General features: G+C 37.5%; 1 protein-coding gene across 1 annotated transcript; it reads right to left on the bottom strand.

The window, feature by feature from the left end:
• Window positions 1-180: 180 nt before the first annotated feature.
• On the bottom strand, window positions 181-5,840 carry LOC110785004 (putative SWI/SNF-related matrix-associated actin-dependent regulator of chromatin subfamily A member 3-like 1). The gene is made up of 4 exons (XM_021989444.2): window positions 4,134-5,840; window positions 3,606-3,897; window positions 899-1,423; window positions 181-782 (listed from the first exon to the last, which is right to left on the bottom strand). Exons 1-4 carry the CDS (start codon window positions 5,616-5,618, stop codon window positions 505-507), a joined length of 2,580 nt encoding a protein of 859 aa, XP_021845136.1. The 5' UTR covers window positions 5,619-5,840; the 3' UTR covers window positions 181-504.
• Between the last annotated feature and the right edge of the window lie 14,127 nt (window positions 5,841-19,967).

The following is a 19,967-nucleotide window of genomic DNA, read 5'->3' as shown; positions in this document are numbered from 1 at the left end:
CCATCTTTTGATTTCATGGCCGGAGATATACAAGATCAGAAAAGCATAGTCAGCAATATTAAAAAGTTGCTCTTCTGAATTGATCTTGGATCTGACAAGGAATGAAGCACATTCTAAAACAATGCTTAATGCTGTTAGATCTAACTAGGAAAGCATTAATATGTAGTACCAAGTCTTACATATCAGTAAATTTCCTTAATTTAAAAATTAATCTGTAGTACAAAGTTCTACATTAAAGGCACTTGTAAGAGAGACTTACAGTGTCAAAGATAATGAAGCTGTGAGACTAAGAGAAATCCGAGAATAAAGCGTAATTTCCATGCACATTAAAGAACCTTATAAGTCATGTAACCCTTAGTTTGCATCTACTACTTTGCATACTGAATAACCCAAGTACTAAGATATTTACACAAAAGATCTGCACAAAAGTGCCCCAAAAACATGCATAATGGGCTTGGTTTTCATACAAGTGTGTCCGCAGATTGCAGTTTCATGAAATGCAAATCAATCTGTCAGAGAAATAAGCCTACACAGATCTCCTACACTAGTTTCCTTCTTGTCCTTTGACCCTTTTCTTACAAAAGCTCCTTTAGCTAGCTCCTTTTTTTTCTCCTGCAATTCTAACACCCTCTCTTCAATCGTGTTTCGAGCAATAATTCTTATAATCTTCACATCTTTTCTCTGTCCAATTCTATGAACACGGTCCATAGCCTGTTCCTCAGTCGCTGGATTCCACCATGGCTCAAATAAATACACCACAGAAGCAGATGTAAGATTAATACCTGCAGATATGTAAATTTCATCATTTCATTCTTTCAGATAAACTAGGGTTCTTCCTTGAGAGAAGGCAGCCCTTATTTAAAAAAAAAAAGAAAAAAAAAAAAAGATAATTTCATACCTGTACCAGAAGCTTTGAGACTAGCAAGCAAAACAGTAGGAGAATCATTTTCATAAACAGAAAATTCCTCTATCACTAGACCTCTCTTTTTAGGGCTCATTGTGCCGTCCAACCGCAGCGTCTTAATCCCAGCCGCTTTCAGTGGTCCTTCAAGTAACAATAACATCTTGCGGAATTGTGAGAACACAACAGATTTAACTCCTCCATTTTCAGAGAGGAGTTTCAATAAAAGTGATACTTTTGAAGATACTTTTGGTGAAGAAGAGGATGTATTGCTGTTATCTGACGACTCCGCTGAGGGTGGGGCCGTGTAAAGCTGGGACTCTGACAGAGGATGGCGGCACATTGGACAGTTAGCTTTGGTCTGCTTCAGGGTTTTAATGATGCAGGCACGGCAAAATATGTGCGCACAACACGTAATTACAACATCAGTTGGTGGACAGATGCAAATCGGACAGTCAAAGTCTTCAGCGTCTTGCAGCAATGACACCAACTTCTCCAACAGTTCAGGATTATTAGACACATCTGCATGGCAGTAATAACAAGGAGATGAATAATTTCCAGATACTGGGGCACTTTATGGAGTTAGGGCAGTAGTATTACGTTTTAGTAAAAGAAACGGACAGCGATACTGCCTTAGATTCCACTAGTTCATTACTGTCTACAAGAGCATTATCTTCCTCGTGGGAAGTTATTTGCCTTCCGAGAAAAGAAGTTCAGATGCATTCTTTCTCATACGCTCTTAAGAAGTCATAACAATGCATACAGTAAAATGAAGGCACACCTCAGAACAACTTGCCTCAAGAAAAACAAAATAATAGGGGGGAAGAGATAGTCAGAGATATTCATCTTGACAAACAGGAATATAGATGTAAACCTCATAACTGTTGAAATATTAATCTAGAAAAATTTAGATAATAGATTGTAAAAATCTAGTAGTGAAATATATTGTGTAGAAAGATCTAGAAATATGATTGTAAATTATACTCCCGAATTATCTTAGGAATTGAAATATCTAGGAGCTAGCCTAGAAAAATCTAGTAACTGAATGTCTAGAATTATCCTAAGAAAAATCTAGATAAATGACAATTGTAGAAAAATCTAGATAAATGACAATTGTAGAAAAATCTAGAAACTAGGATACAACAACTATAAATATGTTGTATGTGCATAAATTGAGAGGTGAGTCAATCAAAAGAGCTCCCACAAAATGAGGGGTAGAAACAAGTGTTCTACCAAAGCAAATATTGTTGTACAATTTTTATCAATGCAATTTTGTTATATAATTGAGGTCCATCAAAACTTCCGCCTGCGTCCTCAAATTTCTATCAATAACTTCTATAACACTAAAAATAGAAAGGTAATCTAGGTAGAAAGTGAACTTCCATCCATTGCTAGTAAATTGATAAATTGTTCACGATATGTAAGATAACATAATTGCAAAGAAAAGGCTCTAAATTCTCTCATCAACATCTATTGTCCAACAATAACTTGCTCTCAAAGTCCAAAGCAACATTCTTGTTTGTAATCTGAATTCATAATGCATAAGAAAACTGAACAATGAGAATTTCAGAGATCTTCCACAAACATTTACTTAAAGCACTAAAAGTCTAAAACTATATAGTTCTGGATAATTCAACGGGGAAGCCTTTTTATTTCAAGTCATGTAGAACAGTTTGACAACTATATCTGCAACGAGCTTCATCCCCATCCCATTTTTCTTACCAAAGAAGTGAAGAACAAAACAAAACTTTCACATACTTGATCCAACGTGTTGAAGAAATTGGAGCAATATTTAATAACTAGGTAAGAGCCACTATCCCTGTACTGCTCCTAACCATTAAAGGAGCAAGGAATGACAAGGTACAATTTCATCCAGTGTTCCAAGTAGGATATGAAAATGCTTGTGAAAGAAAACCCACCAAGATTACCTGAACTCCCAAGTGGAAGCATGAAAAGTTCAAGCGATTAACACACAAAAGTATGATGGATGGCCTGAGAAAATTCTTTTGATTTAGAAAAAAAGAAAAAAAAAAAAGAGCAAATGGAGAATTCTGTGAACATACCCAATAAAGTACAAACTAATAATGACTAATGAGTAATAACAAACTATAGCTGATTTTTTCAAAGAACACAATAATCATCACTTCTACATGGTGCAGATTCTGCATAAAAGCATATGCCAGATAGAGGAGATATTATTACCTGAAATGGCCATTAACTTCAGGATTACTTTAAAGGGGAGTACACAACAAATTTAAATTTTCCAAGCAAAGAGAGACAGTCACAAGCAAGACAACAACAACAACCTAGCTGGGGCAATGTTACGGGTAGAATACCAATTAAGATAAATAATATAAGGACCTTGGAGTTCACAGGGAGCATGCATGCATAAGTACACATTGCAGAAGGCTTATGCTTCTAGCCACATCCTCCTAGTTTAGAATTTAATAGTTTGGAGTATGCTGCACTTTGGAGCATATACATTATCTAACAGGATGAAAACATGTAGATTGCAGAACAACCAACATTTCCACAATCAAATGCATGCATCAATAAAATACAATGCCCTGAAATTGAAGATAAAATAAAAAAAAGAATAATTATCGTATGAACGATGACACCAAACAAGCAAAAAGTTCACCGAAAAGTATGTATGCAGAGGATAAAATGTACATCCATGTCAATGCATATGGAGAGTGCCAACCTTGAACATTGTCAGGAGGGAGCAAGGATTTAATATCATGTGGGCACAATGCGACATCAGTACAGATTTGGCGAAGCCTCAATATAATGCTAAGGACAGTGGAAAAGTTGTGTGTCACACTCCCATCATTGATGTACTTCTTCACAACCTGTTTGGCTTCTTCTTCCATGCGGTCATACAGTACCCTTTCTTCATGCAAAAGATCCACATGATAAGTGTGTACTGATTTTGGTGGCAACTGGATCAAATTTTGCTCTTTTGTTCTTCTCAATGAGACAGTTGCCATTAAGACCTATAATGAAACGTTAAACTAACGAGGTTAGGAATTAGGCACACTAAACCATTGCTATTCATTGGATTGTAGACTGTACGCTATATTCCTGAGCATGAAAAATGACAAAACAGATTGACCGATGCAAAAAAATGGGTTTTCTCATATCAACTACTCTCTATATAGCACAATTGTTATTTTTCTACAGCTTAATTAACTTTCCCACAAGCTTAAAAGACACGAAAGAGAAGATTTACCTGAAGACGCTCAAGACCTTTTTGATCTCCCTGAGCTAATGGCCGTTGCACAAGTCTATTCCAATAGCCTTTACTAGAGAAAGGATCGAATTTCAAGAAGGCCATAAGTGAAAATAGATCATAGGAGGTGTTCTGTATGGGTGTTCCTGTCACAACCCATCTTCTTTTACTATTTAAAGCTGTGACTGCACGACTCAGCTTTGCATTAGCATTCTTAATCATATGTCCCTCGTCTAAGATAATTCGCCTCCACTCCATCTTGTTCATCGGTGACTCAGATTGGCTCTCCTCAACAGACAAAATATTGTATGATGTAAGCACTATATCATACTTCATAAGCTTCTCCACATCACGTATCCTCTCCTTTCCATGGAACACATACAATCTCAATGAGTTAGGGTAAGTGTGATCAATCAGCTGGTTTACCCAAACTGAAAATACAGAGAGTGTACACACAACTAGAGTTGTATTTGATGATACCAAGTTCCCCACATCACTTGAAACAACTTTCCTCTTCTTCCTAGAAGTATTAGCACTAACCTTTTTCCCCTTTTTACCTCCCTTAGACTTTCTACCACCAGAATCATCAACATTCTCCCCATCCCTACAATTGTCACTAGCTTTTTCTGTACTACCAGAACATTGTTTATCATAAGCAATCAAAGAAAGTAAAGTTAAGGTCTTCCCTAACCCCATATCATCAGCGAAAATCCCACCCCTAATCGGGTCAGGTCTCGTGTTCGTCTGAAAATTTGTCAACACATTGACAAACACCCCATCTTTCTCCTCCCAAAAAGGGGGCAATTCCTCAGAATTCTCCCTCCCAACCAACCACCCAAGCCCTTCTTTCTGATGATCAAACAACTCAGATAAAATAACATCTTTGGGTGGCTCCAATTTCTCAACAAAACCCTCTTTTCTCACCACACTCTCATCCACCAACTTGAAAATCTCATCCACACTCTTAACATCCTTATTATTCCTCTTCTCCTTCACCACCTCCGACTCCGAAAGCGCGAAACTCGCAGTATCCCCAGCAATTAACTGCAACCCACCTCCAAAAATGGCGGATTTAACATCTGGGAAAGCCTCAATTCTAGCAAAAATATGAAGTTGAACTACAATTTTAAACTTAGGGCCCTTATAAGGAGTGTTAGGAACAATACCTTCAACAATAATCAACTGGGTATCCATCAATGGCGCAAGAACTTTCGCGGCGCCTCGTTCAATGTGACCCACCTGGGTCCCACGAGTGTTGAGCACCCTAATGGCGTTTTCGTCGTAGACATTCAAGGGTTCCCGGACTAAACCCACCATTTCTCGGCCGCTAATTCGGCCAGTGTAGTACTGAAGGCCGACGATGTTAACAATGACGAAACCCACCATGTAGGTTTCCGAGGAGGAGGAGAGAGAAAGTTGGGGGTCTGTGAATTGGGTTTCTTCATAGTCGTTTGCTTCGTCTTCAGGATTATAGGAGGATGCCATTATTTTTTTTGTGTAATTGATGAAATGAGGAAGACGCCGAATTGAAGGTTTTTGTTGTTTGGAGGGGATAAACTTGTTGAATTTTGAAAGTATGGCGGTTTGAGAAGAGCGAAGCACTTTTCTAGCAACTTCAATCGGTTCGTTTGAAAAGCTAGAGTTGGGAACTTGGGCGGGGTTATGTACTTGTCAGTTGTCAAGGTCTAGTGGAGCAATGCGGAAGTCTCACCGTTGTGATTTGTGAGGTTTTTGAATTTTGAGAGGTTATATTCCCTCCGTCCCTTAATTTTAGTTCTGTATTTTATGTTACGTTCTATTTCCTCTGTTCTTATGTATATGACACGTTCTTATTTATAGGACATAATGGGATTTTCGATATTATTCACACAAATACATTTGACTTCCTTTTGTGATTTATACATGAGAAAAAACAAAAAAACATAGTCGCGTGGGTTCATATTAGATTCGTATCAGTAAATATTATTTAAATATCAACTTTTATAATTTTTTCCGATCCACAATTAGAGATATTGATGTTTGAAATCGTGCATTGGCAAACGTGCCTAAATAATTGTGTCATTTAAAAAAGAACGGAGGAAGTATTTAACTTATTTGACTTGAATTTATCTGAACTAATTAGAACTTATTGAAATTTATTGGAACTTATCTGAACTTATTGGAACTTATTAGTAATAATAACAATAATAAATAATAAATTATAAATTATAATAAATAATAAATAAATAAAGAATACATAATAATTATAATAATACATAATAATTATAATAATAAATAATAATAAATAATAATAAATAATAATAATACATAATAATTATAATAAATAATAATAATAATAATAATAATAATAATAATAATATTAATAATAATAAATAATAATTATAATATTAATAATAATAAAATATTATTATTATTAATATTGAAACTTATTAGACCTTATTGAAACTTATCTGAACTTATCTGAATTTATTGGAACTTATTGGAACTTATATGAACTTATAGGACCTGAAACTTATTTTTTTAAGGTGAACATAACACACCCTTAAACTAGTATATAGATTGGGAGTCTCATAAATATAGTCTTATTCCCTCATTTAAAAGGAAAATTTGTAATTATTAATCCAACCTTTGCCCGATTTTCTTTAATTAAGTCTACCTATGCAATATTTCTAAACAATCCAGCCTTTATGACCCAACTACTATTACTAAGCCTAACAAGTTACTAACCTGTTGTAATCGGTATTCACCCTTACGTGGCAATATAACCGTTATAATCCCCCCTACTTCTCTTTAATTGTTGTTTTAATATTCGTTCCTCTCTCCTCTGCGATTTAATTGCTTCATCTCTGCGATTTTCGTTCCTCTCTCCATTATTTCTCTTCTACCTCTTCTCCACCATTGTAGATCCCTCATACCTCTCCATTCGAAGTTCGTCAAAAATAATCAGTAACTGCTATGGCTGGGGTAAAGCAATTGCCTGTTGGATCTGGGTCTTTTTCAAATTCAAGGGGAGGAATGGTGCCACCATTGTTATGTGAGTGCGGAAATTACTCAGTTGTGCGGACTGTTAAGCGCGGGCCAAATATTGGAATGAGGTTTCATGGCTGTCCTTTATGGTCGGTAAGTGTTGGGTAATACAAACAATATAATTCATGCGGAAAAACCATAAAGCCAGGAATCATAATTAATTGCCACATAGTCAATTAGCATAATTTAGGTTACATACAATGTGATGCGTGCCTTCCCTAGCTGCTCCCGTACTGAACAAGAACAAGTCTTTAGAGCTCCAAATGTCGCCCCTCCGTAGAAAGTCCACATCACGTTTGGATCCGCCTTAGGTTCAACCAACTAGGATATAACTTAAGGTTTTATGCACTCGGGTTAGGCTAAAAACTATGCTCTCTCTTGAACACAATATATGTAAAGAACATGTTTTGATGTGTATAATTTATGACTGCTAGCCTCATATTTATAGGGTAGGAAATAAGGAATTTGAGTCTTACTACGAAAAGAATTACGAATCCCATTAGGATTGAAATTCTTAACCAATTAGAATTGTAGCAATAATTAAACATTTAATTAATTCAATTCTAATAGGATTAGGAAAACTAATACTTAATACCAAAGTTACTTGGCAACTAAGTAATCGGACTTTGCTTGGAGCCCATGACGTAGAAACCAACGCAGCCACAATGGGCCACGCTGGCGCGCGTGCCTGCCTAGGCCCCACCGCAGCTGGCTCAAGGCCCAGCGCGCTGCAGTTTGGCCTTGGCGGGTTGTTGCTGCCTTGGCCTGCTGCTCGCGCCTTGCTGTGCTCGCGGCCCACAGCGCTCCAGGCCCATGGCTGGGCGCTGGCGTTGGGCTTCTTGCTAAGTGCTATACGCTCAGCCTCGTGCTTGTCGAGCGATGGGCCGGCTCGCTTGCCGGTTTGTCGCTCGTCGAGCTTCTGATTCGTTTTCCGATTTCGGAATCTATTTCCGTTTCGAACAAATATTTAAGTTTCCGTTAATATTTCCAATTCCAGAAATAATTTCCTATCCTGAAAATATTTCCGATTCCGGTAATATTTCTGTTTCCAGCAATTTTCCGATTCCGACAATATTTCTATTTCCGATAATATTTTTCGATACGATCCATGTTTCCGTTTCCGGCAACATCTACGACTTGAAAAATATTTATATTTCCGTCATGAACCATTTTTCTGTTTCTGACAATATCTTCATTTTCGAAATATTCTTTACTTTGCCTTTTGACGATTTCAGCTCCCACTGGAACCGAGATCCGTCATTTCCGAATGATCATAAATAGAGTACTTAATGAATAATATATTCACTTAAATACTTGATCCGTTCACGTACTATTTGTTGTTTGCCATAGTTAAAACTACAATTGAAAAGAATAAACAAATAAATAACCATTCATACATGTCCTTAATAAACTTAAATTCTAGCATGCATGCATAATTCAAAATTTATTTTGCATTTTATTCAAGTTTTTTGTGTTCCGACAGGTGTGAATAAAATGAATCCAAGATCCTTAAAATCATTGAAAAATTAAGCACATTATGTATTTTGACTCAATTCTAAAATATTTTAGGTAAGCAAAAGCCTTTTGCTAATAGTCTAGAAACTACTCTTGGTTGATAGGTACGTCTAAGAACTTATTAGGTAAACCTATCCCATTTGCCACGACATAAAAGGACTCCTTGCTTAAATCGTTGAGTTTTACCAAAACTAACATGTACTCACAACTAATGTGTAACTTACCCCTTTAGAATCAATAAGTAACACCTCGCTATGGCGGAAAACTATTACTAGATTGATGTAAAGGTTATCCAAGTAAGCGTTATTTTGGAATGACACCTTTTAACTCAATTTTAAAGTTTGGAACTTAGGGCTCTTACTATGTTGGTTAGATTTTAAGTGAACTAAAATCCTTAATCATGCAACATAATCAAGCCACAATCTCGTGCATATATAATATCAAGACATATTTAAAGCAATAAATATCTTAAAGCATGCATAAGATTTATATGTGATCTAGTATGGTCCGACTTCATCTTGAAGCTTCAACTTTAAACTCCGTCTTGAAAATGGATTGGAAACTTCATCTTTAATTTCACCATGGGAGGCGCCTTTTTCTTCAAATAGGATGTGCTATAATCAAACTAATTACAACTATTCGATGGTACGCATACCATATTTAAATAAAAACTTTGGTGCATTAGACCAATTTTACATTCAAATTAATGGTACGCAGACCATATTTACTATCCTATTTGGGCCATACTATTCACTTTCCGCAATCTGCAAAACAATACATTTATAATATACCATTCATCCATTCATTTATCAATGAATGGCCCACTTAGCAAGTTAGTAGAAAAATATGCATCACATAAACATTTGCAACAACTAATTAAAGGTTCCAATAATCTACAAATTATTCAATCTTATTAGTTCTAATCGAGTTGTTTTAACCTTAAAGGAATATAGAACTAATCAAGAGTTTAATGACTAAAAGCTCCCACTAAAACCAAGAATTTACATGCTTTACTAATTTTAAACATAAAATTGTATTCCTAGTCCAACCATAAACATACAAATTTAATTAAAATTTAAAGCTCACATAAAATAATTTTAAATCCCTTTATTATTTTCCAGTTGATTAAAATTAATTTATTATAATTTTACAAAGGTTTTAATTTATTAAATAATTAGTATAAAATAAATTATAATAATTAAATTAACAAAATTAAATTCCGAGAAAAATTAAAATTACGAAATTAAATTAATTAAAATCGTTGTTCAACGGAAAAATTAAAACGAAAACGACCCAACATACTAAGGCAAGGCCGTAGGCCAAAGCCCACGCCTCACCCAAGCCGTACAGCAGCAGCGCCCATGGGCCGCGTGCACAAGTGCAACGCCCATGGCCTGCTCTGTCGAAGGTCGTGGGGTGCATCGCATCGAGCAACGCAGCAGCCAACGATGTGCTTGCTCCATGTGCATTGGGCAGTGGGCTAGGTGCAGTGGCACGCGAGCTCCCTTGCTCAGCGTGCTGCTCGCCCTGCCTCTTGCCTTGCGCTTGATGCTCGTCGCCTTGTTCGATCACTCGCACATCACACACCACACAGGCTTTATGCCCGCGCGCGCATGCTCGTGCCTTGCTCGCTGCCTAGTACCGCATGGGCGATGAGCTTCCTTGCTCGTCGTCGCATGCCCGCACCATGCAACACCCCTTAAGTATAACAATTAGCTTCCATAGCTTCGCACTTGCAAGATTGTGAACGATTCATGAAAAATCAAAAAATTTATAATTAAATTTTAACGACAAATTAATAATCCATATTAATTTCACTAAATTTAGGCGAAAATTCAAAAATTTATTAATCAAAATAATTTCAGATTACATTATTTCTTAGGGATTAAGATCTAGGTCATAAAATTTTAAATTTTTTCAATTTTAACAAATTCCATGGTGGTTTTTAATCCTAGGATCCTAATTAAATTATCAATTAATTATGAAAATCAAAACAAATACTAAATTATTTGAAATTCAACAAATTAATTATAATTACGAATTAGGTTGTATAATTAACAAAATTAGACATTAACATTGTTAAAAATATACAGTAGGTCAATCATAAATTCAAAATTTACATACAAGATTCGCAAATATTTAATTTAACATCACAAAAATTACAAATTTTGCATTCGAAAAACTAAAACCTTCGAAAAGTCATAGTTGGCCTTTGAATTAGAGAATTCTGGGTTCGGCATCAAATCTTTGATTTTTGTCAAAATTTTAAAACGTCGTTTACATGCGAAATTCAGTATAAAAACATAAGATTTCGACCATTATTGACAAAACTGCCGAAAATCCTACAAACATATAATCAAATAATCGCACGAATTTTCAATCATTTACAATCACTAAATTAATCACCCCTTTAATTCATTGCAAATTTATAAAATTTAATCCATGTTAACTATAATTGATAATGGAATTAATTAGAGGCTCGTGACACCACTGTAAGGTTATGAACAATATAAACAATATATTCATGGGGAAAAACATAAAGCCGGGAATCCAAATTAAATGCCACATTGTACATTAGCATAATTTAGGGTACATACAATGTGATGCGTGCCTTCCCTAGCTGCTCCCGAACCGAACAAGAACAAGGCTTTAGAGCTCCAAATGTCGCCCCTCCGTAGATAGTCCACATCACGTTCGGATCCGCCTTAGGTTCAACCAACTAGGATATTTACTAAGATTTTTATGCACTCGGGTTAGGCTATGAATTATGTTCTCCCTTGAACACAATCTACGTAAAGTATATTGTATGGGTTGTATAAATTGTGAATGGTAATCACATATTTATAGAATAGGAAATAGAGACTTAAAGTTTTACTAGGAAACCAATTACTAATCCTATCAGGATTACAATTAATTAGAATCATAGGATTAATAAAACACCTAGTGTTTGAATCTAATCCTAACTATCTAATTCTAGTAGAAGTAGGAAAACTATACTTTAGGTCCAAGTTACTTGGCACCTAAGTAATCGTACAAGACTTGGTGCACAAGACGAACGCCACCAACGCAGCCACGAAGGCCCACGCTGGCGCGCGCGCCTGGTCAGGCCCAAGCGAGCATCACTGCTGGCCTTCGGCCCGCTGTTGTGCTGCTCGTGCCTTGCCGGTCGATGCTAGCCCATTTGCTTATTGCTGGCCCATCGCACAATGCTAGCGCCCAGTCGGGCACACGGTCTTGCGCTGGCGCTGGGCCTTTGTGCTTGGCGTTGGCGCTGGGCCTCTTGCCTAGCGTTGTGCATTCGCCCCTTGCTCGTCGAGTGATGGGCCGTCTCCCTAATTGGCTTGTTGCTCGTCGTGCTTCCGATTCGTTTTCCGATTCCGAAATTTTTTTCCGTTTCAAATAAATATTTACGTTTCCATTAATATTTCCGACTCCGGTAATAATTTCCTATTCCGAAAATATTTCCGATTCAGTTTCCGACAATATTTCCGATTCCGGCAATATTTCTATTTCCGATACGAACCATGTTATCGTTTCTGACGACATCTACGACTTGGATAATATTTATATTTCCGTCATGAACCATATTTCCGTTTCCGACAACATCTTCATTTTCGGAATATTCTTCACTTTGCCTTTTGACGATTTCAGCTCCCACTGGAACCGAGATCCGTCATTTCTGAATGATCATAAATAGAGTACTTAATGAATAATATATTCACTTAAATACTTGATCCGTTCACGTACTATTTGTGTGATCCTACGAGTTCAGTCAAGAGTAAGATGTGGATTAATATTGTTTATTCCATTGAAGTGAAGCGGCCTCTAGCTAGGCATTCAGTTCACTTGATCTCACTGAATTATTAACTTGCTTAATTAATACCGAACCACATTTATTAGACTTAGCATTAAATGCATAAATGCAAACTTGGAACAAGGGCATTATTTCCTTCAATTCATGAACTTGATTATGTTGGAAATTGCATGTTGATGCCATTGAATAAACATGTTGAGCATGAGGACATTATTGTGGGATCTTTTACGGTGATGACGTGTCACGCGTTCCTCGGAGGTATTAAGTATGAGCTGGCACGATCCTCTGGCAATCTGCAAAACAAGAATATTCCAGTAGGAATATTCCCTCCGATGCCTAAGTAAGTATAAGCTAGAGAGAGAAGTAAATTGTAGAGAGAAGGCAGAGCAAAGATATTTTTAAGGTAGGTGGGAATGTATTGAATGCCCCTTTTACCTAGGGATATGCACTATTTATAGTGCTAGGGTTTCTTGGGATTTGATCCTTTAGGCCTTGGCTGCATGATTGGATGCTTTATGAGATTAGGACATGTGTCCGATAGTGGGAGGTCTAATTAGACCTGTTGGGCCTTTTGCATGTTAGGCTTGCCTGCAAGCTTTGGACTTTTGGACATGATCTGACTAGGGACTCTACCAATCAGATGGGCCTATGGGCCTAAGTGATGGCCTTTGTTCTGGATGTGGATATGGACTCTGCATAGAGTTGAGGTATTCATATAGGAGGACTTTGGCTTCCTTATTGGTGAAGGAAATAATGCCCTTGGTCCAAGTATGCATTCAATGATAAGTCTAATATATGCGGTTCAGTATTAATTAACAAGTTAATAATTCAGTGAGATCAAGTGAGCTGAATGCCTAGCTAGAGGCCGCTTCAGTTCAAGTGGAATTAATGATATTAATCCACAGCTTACTCTTGACTGAACCCGTAGGGTCACACAAATAGTACGTAAACGGATCAAGTATTTAATGGCATTAAATACTCCAACTATGGATATTCGGAATCGACGGATCTTGGTTTCAGTGGGAGCTGAGATCGTCACAGGCAAGAAATGAATACTCCGGAAACGATGATATTTGCCGGAAACGGAAATATGGATCGTATCGGAAATATAAATATTATCCAAGTCGTAGATGTTACCGGAAACGGAAACATGGTAGGTATCGGAAAATATTATCGGAAATGGAAATATTGCCGGAATCGGAAATATTGCCGGAAACGGAAATATTGTCTGAATCGGAAAATATTATCGGAAATGGAAATATTGCCGGAATCGGAAATATTGCCGGAAACGGAAATATTGTCTGAATCGGAAATATTATCGGAATCGGAAAATAATTCCGGAAATGGAAATATTAAATATTTGTTCGAAACGGAAATTAATTCCGGAATCGGAAATGTTAAATATTGTTCGTATCGGAAATGAATTCCGGAATCGGAAAATTAATCGGAAGCGCGTCGTACGAATTAGCATCGGACGAGCTTGCTAGACGAAGGCCCAGCACGAAGCCAGGCCCACGTCCAGCAAGGGAAACGCGCGCCACAACACGCCAGCCCAAGGCTGCGCCAGGCCCACCGCAAGGCAGGCCCAGCGCGCGCCCAAGGCTGCGGCAGTCGTGGGCTGCGATGCTCGGGCTGTGCGCGCGCGCGCATGGCGCCCCTCGTGGGCTGCTGTGCGTGCGTAGGTGTTTGTGTTCACATACGAAACCTAAAACGTACAGGATTCGTTTAATGATTAAATTCCTAATTCTATTTGATAAATTAATTAAATAAGAGTTTCATTAGGATTCTAATTTAATTAATTCGTATCCTAATAGGATTCCAATTCTCTTTCCATACCCCTATAAATATGTGGCCTGGGTTCACAATTTATAACAAGTTTTTCAAGTATTCAAAGTGAGTTTTTGAGAGAAAAATTCAGACACATTCCTTGCTCAAAAGTGCCGAAATTTTTAGTACCTTAAGGGCGATTCTAGTTGGTCAATCTTAAGGCGGATCCGGACGTGCTGTGGACTATCTACGGAGGGACGACACTTGGAGTCCTAAAGACTTGTTCTTGTTCGGTTCGGGCGCAGCTAGGGAAGGCACGCAACAAAGAGTATGCATCTAAACTATGCTATATGATTATGTGTAAATAATATGTATTCCTGGCTAAATGGTTTTTCCGCATGATTTATGAATTGTCATATGTATCATAACCTAACAGTGGTATCACGAGCCTCTTAATATTTTCATAATCTAAATTGCATGAACATGGTTAAATATTACAAATTTGCAAGAATTAAAAGGGGTGATTAATTGTTAATTAATTGCAAATTGCGTTTATTTAATTATACGTACGCAGTTTTTCGGCAGTTTCTTCGTTACTCATCCAAATCGAGTGATTTTTGTGTCAATTCCGCATGTAAAAGGCATTCTAAAACTTTCACAAAAAAAGTATTTTTCTGCCGAACCCAGAATTCTCAAATTCGAAGCCTAACTATGACTTTTCGAAGGTTTTAGTTTTTCGAATGCAAAATTTCGTAAATTTAAGATGTTAAATTAAATATTTGCGATTCTTGTTGATAAATCTTGAATTTTTGATTGACCTACTGTATATGTTTAACAAGTTTGAATGCCTAGCCTTGTTAATTAATGCAATCTAATTTGTAATTATGATTAATTTGTTGAAAATTAGAATAATTTAGAATTAATTTGATTTTCATAATTAATTATAATTTAATTAGATACCTATGATTAAAAACCACCATAAAAATTGTAAATTTATGATAAATTTTAAATTTTTATGACCTAGACTTAAATCCATGTTAATCGGAAATCAATTGAATAATAAATTTTCGATTTTTCGCCCTAAAATTATGAAATTAATATTACTTTATTAATTCGTCATTAATTTTAAATATAAATTTTTTAAATTTTATGCGATTCGTTCATATAACTTGCACGCACAAAGAAATGGACGCTACGTGTTACCCTTAAGGGGTGTTGTATAGTGCGGGCATGCGACGACGAGCAAGGGAGCTCGTCGCCCATGCGGCACGAATGCAATGAGCAAGGGCATGGTGCACGAGCACAAGGCAGCAGCCCTGCCTTGTGTCGTGGGCAATGAGCAATGGACGAATGGGCATGGACGAAGGCAAGGCACGGCACGGCAGTCGCGTGTGGGCAGCAAGCGAGCTGCGCCACAACGCGCACTGCCTCGCGCAAGCGCGGGCAACCTCGCGCGCAGCGAGCGCAAGCTCGCGTGCCACGAGTGCTGCGCCCAGCGTCGATGCCTCGCGCAGCGAGCGCTGGCTCGCACAAGCGAGCGCTGGCGAGCGCGCGCAGCGAGCGCTGGCTCGCATCAAGCGAGCGCTGGCGAGCGCGCACATCAAGCGCTGGCGAGCGCGCACAGCGAGCGATGGCTCGCGTGCATCGAGCGCTGGCGCGCGCGCAGCGAGCACCAACTCGCGCGATTGCTTGCGAAGGGTAGAAGCAGCAGCTATGCGACGCAGCGCATGGGCTGCGCGCACATGGCCAGCGATGGCTGTGTGCGTGTGGCCCATGGGCGTGCGATGCGTAGGGTGTTTGCGTTTCGATTAGATCGTTTTGAATGTTTAATTTGAAATTTTCAGTTTACGTAATTTTAATTAATTTTAAAATTAAAATTTAAATTATTTTCTTGGATTTTAATTTTGAATATTGTAATTATAATAAATTCTATTTATTCTAATTATTTTACTAAAATTAAAATCATGAATTAATTTAAATACGACTGAAATTAAATTAAACTTTTTGGATTCAATTATAAATTTATATGAGCTTTAAATTTTAATTAAATTTGTATGTTTCCGGTTAGACTAGAAATACATTTTTATGTTTAAAATTAGTAAAGCATATGAATTTATTGGTTTAAGTGGGAGCCCTTTTAGTCATAAACTCTTGATTAGGTCTACAAATCCTTAAGGTTAAAACAACTTGATTAGAATTAATAAGGACTAAATAATTGGTAGATTATTGGTGCCCTTGATTAATTGCTGCAAATGTTTACGTGATGCATAATGTGTTTTACTAACCAGCTATGTGGGCCATTCATGATAATGAATGGGTGAATGGTATATATTGTATATGTACTGTTTTACAGGTTATGAAGTGACTAGTATGACCCAAATAGGATAGAAAATATGGTCTGCGTACCATTAATTTGAATGTAATTGGTCTAAAGTACCAAAGTTGTTTTTCAATTCAAAAATGGTCTGCGTACCATCAAATAGTTGTAATTAGTTTTAATTATAGCTTACCCTATTTGAAGAAAATGGTGCCTCCGACGAAGATTTTCAAGACGGACTTTGAAGTTAAAGCTTCAAGATGAAGTCGGGCCATACTAGATCACATTTATCTTATGCATGTTTTAAGTTATTTATTGCTTTTAAATATGTCTTAAAATGCATGAGATCATAAGCTTGATTATGTTGCATGATTAAGGATTTTAGTTCACTTAAAATCTAACCAACATAGTAAGAGCCTTAAGTTCCAAACTTAAAAATTGAGTTAAAAGGTGCCATGCCAAAATATACACTTGCTTGGATATCCTTTACATCAATCTAGTAATAGTTTTCGCTCAGCGAGGTGTTACTTATTGGTCCTAAAGGGGCAAGGTACACAAATAATTGTGAGTACATGTTAGTTTTGGTGAAACTCAACGATATAAGTAAGGAGTCCTTTTATGTCGTGGCAAAATCGATAGGTTTACCTAATAAGTTCTTAGACGTACCTATCAACCAAGAATAGTTTCTAGACTATTAGCAAAAGGTTTTTGCTTACTTAAGATGTTTTAGGATTAAGTCGACAAACTGTGCTTAGTTCTTCAATGATTTTAGGATCTTGGAATCATTTTATTCACACCTGCCGGAACACATAACTTGAATAAAATGCTTAATAAACATTGAATTATGCATGTATGCTAGAATTTAAGTTTATTAAGAGAAACTGTGAATGGTTATTTATTTGTTTATTCTTTTCAATTGTAGTTTTTAATATGGCAAACAACAATTCATTCAACATTCGATCAATTCTCGAAAAGGAGAAGTTGAACGGGAAAAACTTCCTTGACTGGCAAAGGAACTTGCAAATAGTTCTTATGCAGGAAGAAAAGGAGTATGTCCTAGAAGAGGCGATGCCCGAAGCCGCAGGCGACGGGGTCACTCAGGCAGCCCTCAATCGTTGGATTGATGCCAACAAGGATGTGAAATGTCTAATGCTCGCCACCATGAGTGCGGATCTGCAGAAAACGTTCATCAACTCAGATGCTTTCACAATCATCAGTGAGTTGAAGAACATGTTCCAAGATCTGGCTCGAGTCGAAAGATTCGAGACTCATAGGCAAATTCTTGAGACTAAGCTTAAGAAAGGCGAGCCCGTAAGTCCACATGTTCTCAAAATGATTGGACTCATTGAGAATATGAGTCGGCTGGATCAGCAATTTTCTCAGGAAATGGCTATAGACACCATCCTCCATTCTCTTCATAGCGGGTATGATCAGTTCAAACTGAACTACAGTATGAATAGTCTGGACAAAACGCTCACTGAGCTTCACGGTATGCTGAAGACCGCTGAAAAGACGCTCAAAAGTGATAAGCATGATGTGCTTATGGTGCGTGGGGGCAAGTTCAAGAAATCTGGAAAGAAGAGGAATGCTAAGAAAGGTGGCAACAAGGCCAGCCCAACTAAGCAAACTGGCGCCAAATCTGTAAAGAGGAAGGTCAGTCAACCCACTTCTGAATCCGAATGCTTCTACTACAAGAAGAAGGGGCATTGGATGAGAGATTGCTTGAAGCTAAAGGAAGATCAGAAGAACGGAACAGTCGTTCCATCTTCAGGTATTTTCGTTATAGGCTGTATACTTGCTAATTCAACTTCTTGGGTATTAGATACAGGTTGTGGCTCACACTTATGTTCCAATCCACAGGGACTAAGAAGAAGTAGAAAGTTAAGCAAGGGTGAAGTCGACCTACGAGTGGGAAATGGAGCACGGATTGCTGCATTAGCTGTAGGAACTTACTATTTGTCGTTGCCCTCCGGGCTAGTTTTGGAACTGGAAGAATGTTTCCATGTTCCAAGTCTTACTAAAAACATCATTTCAGTTTCTTGCTTAGATGCTAAGGGATTTTCCTTTTTAATAAAAGACAATAGTTGTTCGTTTTATTTTAAAGAGATGTTTTATGGATCTGCTAGATTAGTCAATGGACTTTATTTATTAGATCACGACAAACAAGTATATAACATAAATACCAAAAAGGCCAAAAATGATGATTCAGATCTCACCTATCTGTGGCATTGTCGATTAGGCCATATAAACTTGAAACGCTTAGAAAGACTTCAAAAGGAAGGAATTCTAGAACCATTTGACTTAGAGGATTATGGTAAATGCGAATCATGTTTACTTGGCAAAATGACAAAGCAACCTTTCTCTAAAGTTGGAGAAAGAGCAAATGAACTATTGGGTTTAATCCATACAGATGTATGTGGACCAATGAGTACAAATGCTAGAGGTGGTTTCAGCTACTTTATCACTTTCACTGATGACTTCAGTAGGTATGGTTATGTCTACCTAATGAAGCATAAGTCTGAATCCTTTGACAAATTCAAGGAATTTCAGAGTGAAGTAGAGAATCAATTAGGCAAGAAGATTAAGGCACTGCGGTCTGATAGAGGCGGTGAATATCTGAGCTATGAATTTGATGACCATCTGAAAGAATGTGGAATTCTATCAGAATTGACTCCTCCTGGAACACCACAATGGAACGGTGTGTCAGAACGGAGGAACAGAACCTTGCTAGACATGGTCAGGTCAATGATGGGTCAGGCCGAACTTCCATTAGAATTTTGGGGACATGCACTAAATACAGCTGCACTCACTATAAATAGAGCTCCGTCTAAAGCTGTCGAAAAGACTCCATATGAATTATGGTTTGGAAAGCCTCCAAATGTGTCTTTTCTTAAGATTTGGGGATGTGAAGTATACGTCAAACGATTAATTTCAGACAAACTTCATCCAAAATCTGACAAATGTATCCTTGTGGGCTATCCAAAGGAAACAAAGGGTTATTACTTCTACAATACATCTGAGAACAAGGTGTTTGTTGCTCGAGATGGTGTCTTTTTGGAGAAAGATCACATTTCCAAAATGACAAGTGGGAGAAAAGTAGACCTCGAAGAAATTCGAGTCGAACAACAAACTCTAGAGAATTCTCAAGATGACATTCAGGATGAAACTCAGAGATCTTTAGAAGAATCTGGTGAGAATCATGGTCAAACTAGAAATGTTACCCCGCGTAGATCGTAAAGATATAGATCTCAACCGGAAAGGTACTTAGGTATTTTGACGAACGAGAGCTATGACGTTCTATTACTTGAAAGTGATGAACCTGCGACTTACAAACAAGCTATGACGAGCCCTAGCTCCAAGCAATGGCAAGAAGCCATGCAATCTGAATTAGACT

The sequence above is a fragment of the Spinacia oleracea genome, chromosome 1 (assembly GCF_020520425.1).
Source record: "Spinacia oleracea cultivar Varoflay chromosome 1, BTI_SOV_V1, whole genome shotgun sequence".
Lineage (NCBI taxonomy): Eukaryota > Viridiplantae > Streptophyta > Magnoliopsida > Caryophyllales > Amaranthaceae > Spinacia > Spinacia oleracea.
The sequence above is the reverse complement of the archived record's forward strand: the minus strand, read 5'-3'. Positions and strand labels throughout refer to the sequence as shown.

Bases quoted from the DNA above. Each gene is read 5' to 3' on its own strand.
- LOC110785004 (XM_021989444.2), bottom strand. From the start codon at position 5,618: ATGGCATCCTCCTATAATCCTGAAGACGAAGCAAACGACTATGAAGAA. The intron at 3,898-4,133 runs GTAAATCTTCTC...GTTTCATTATAG, and splicing joins AAGGTCTTGAGCGTCTTCAG to GTCTTAATGGCAACTGTCTC. The intron at 1,424-3,605 runs GTTGGCACTCTC...ACTGCCATGCAG, and splicing joins CCCTCCTGACAATGTTCAAG to ATGTGTCTAATAATCCTGAA.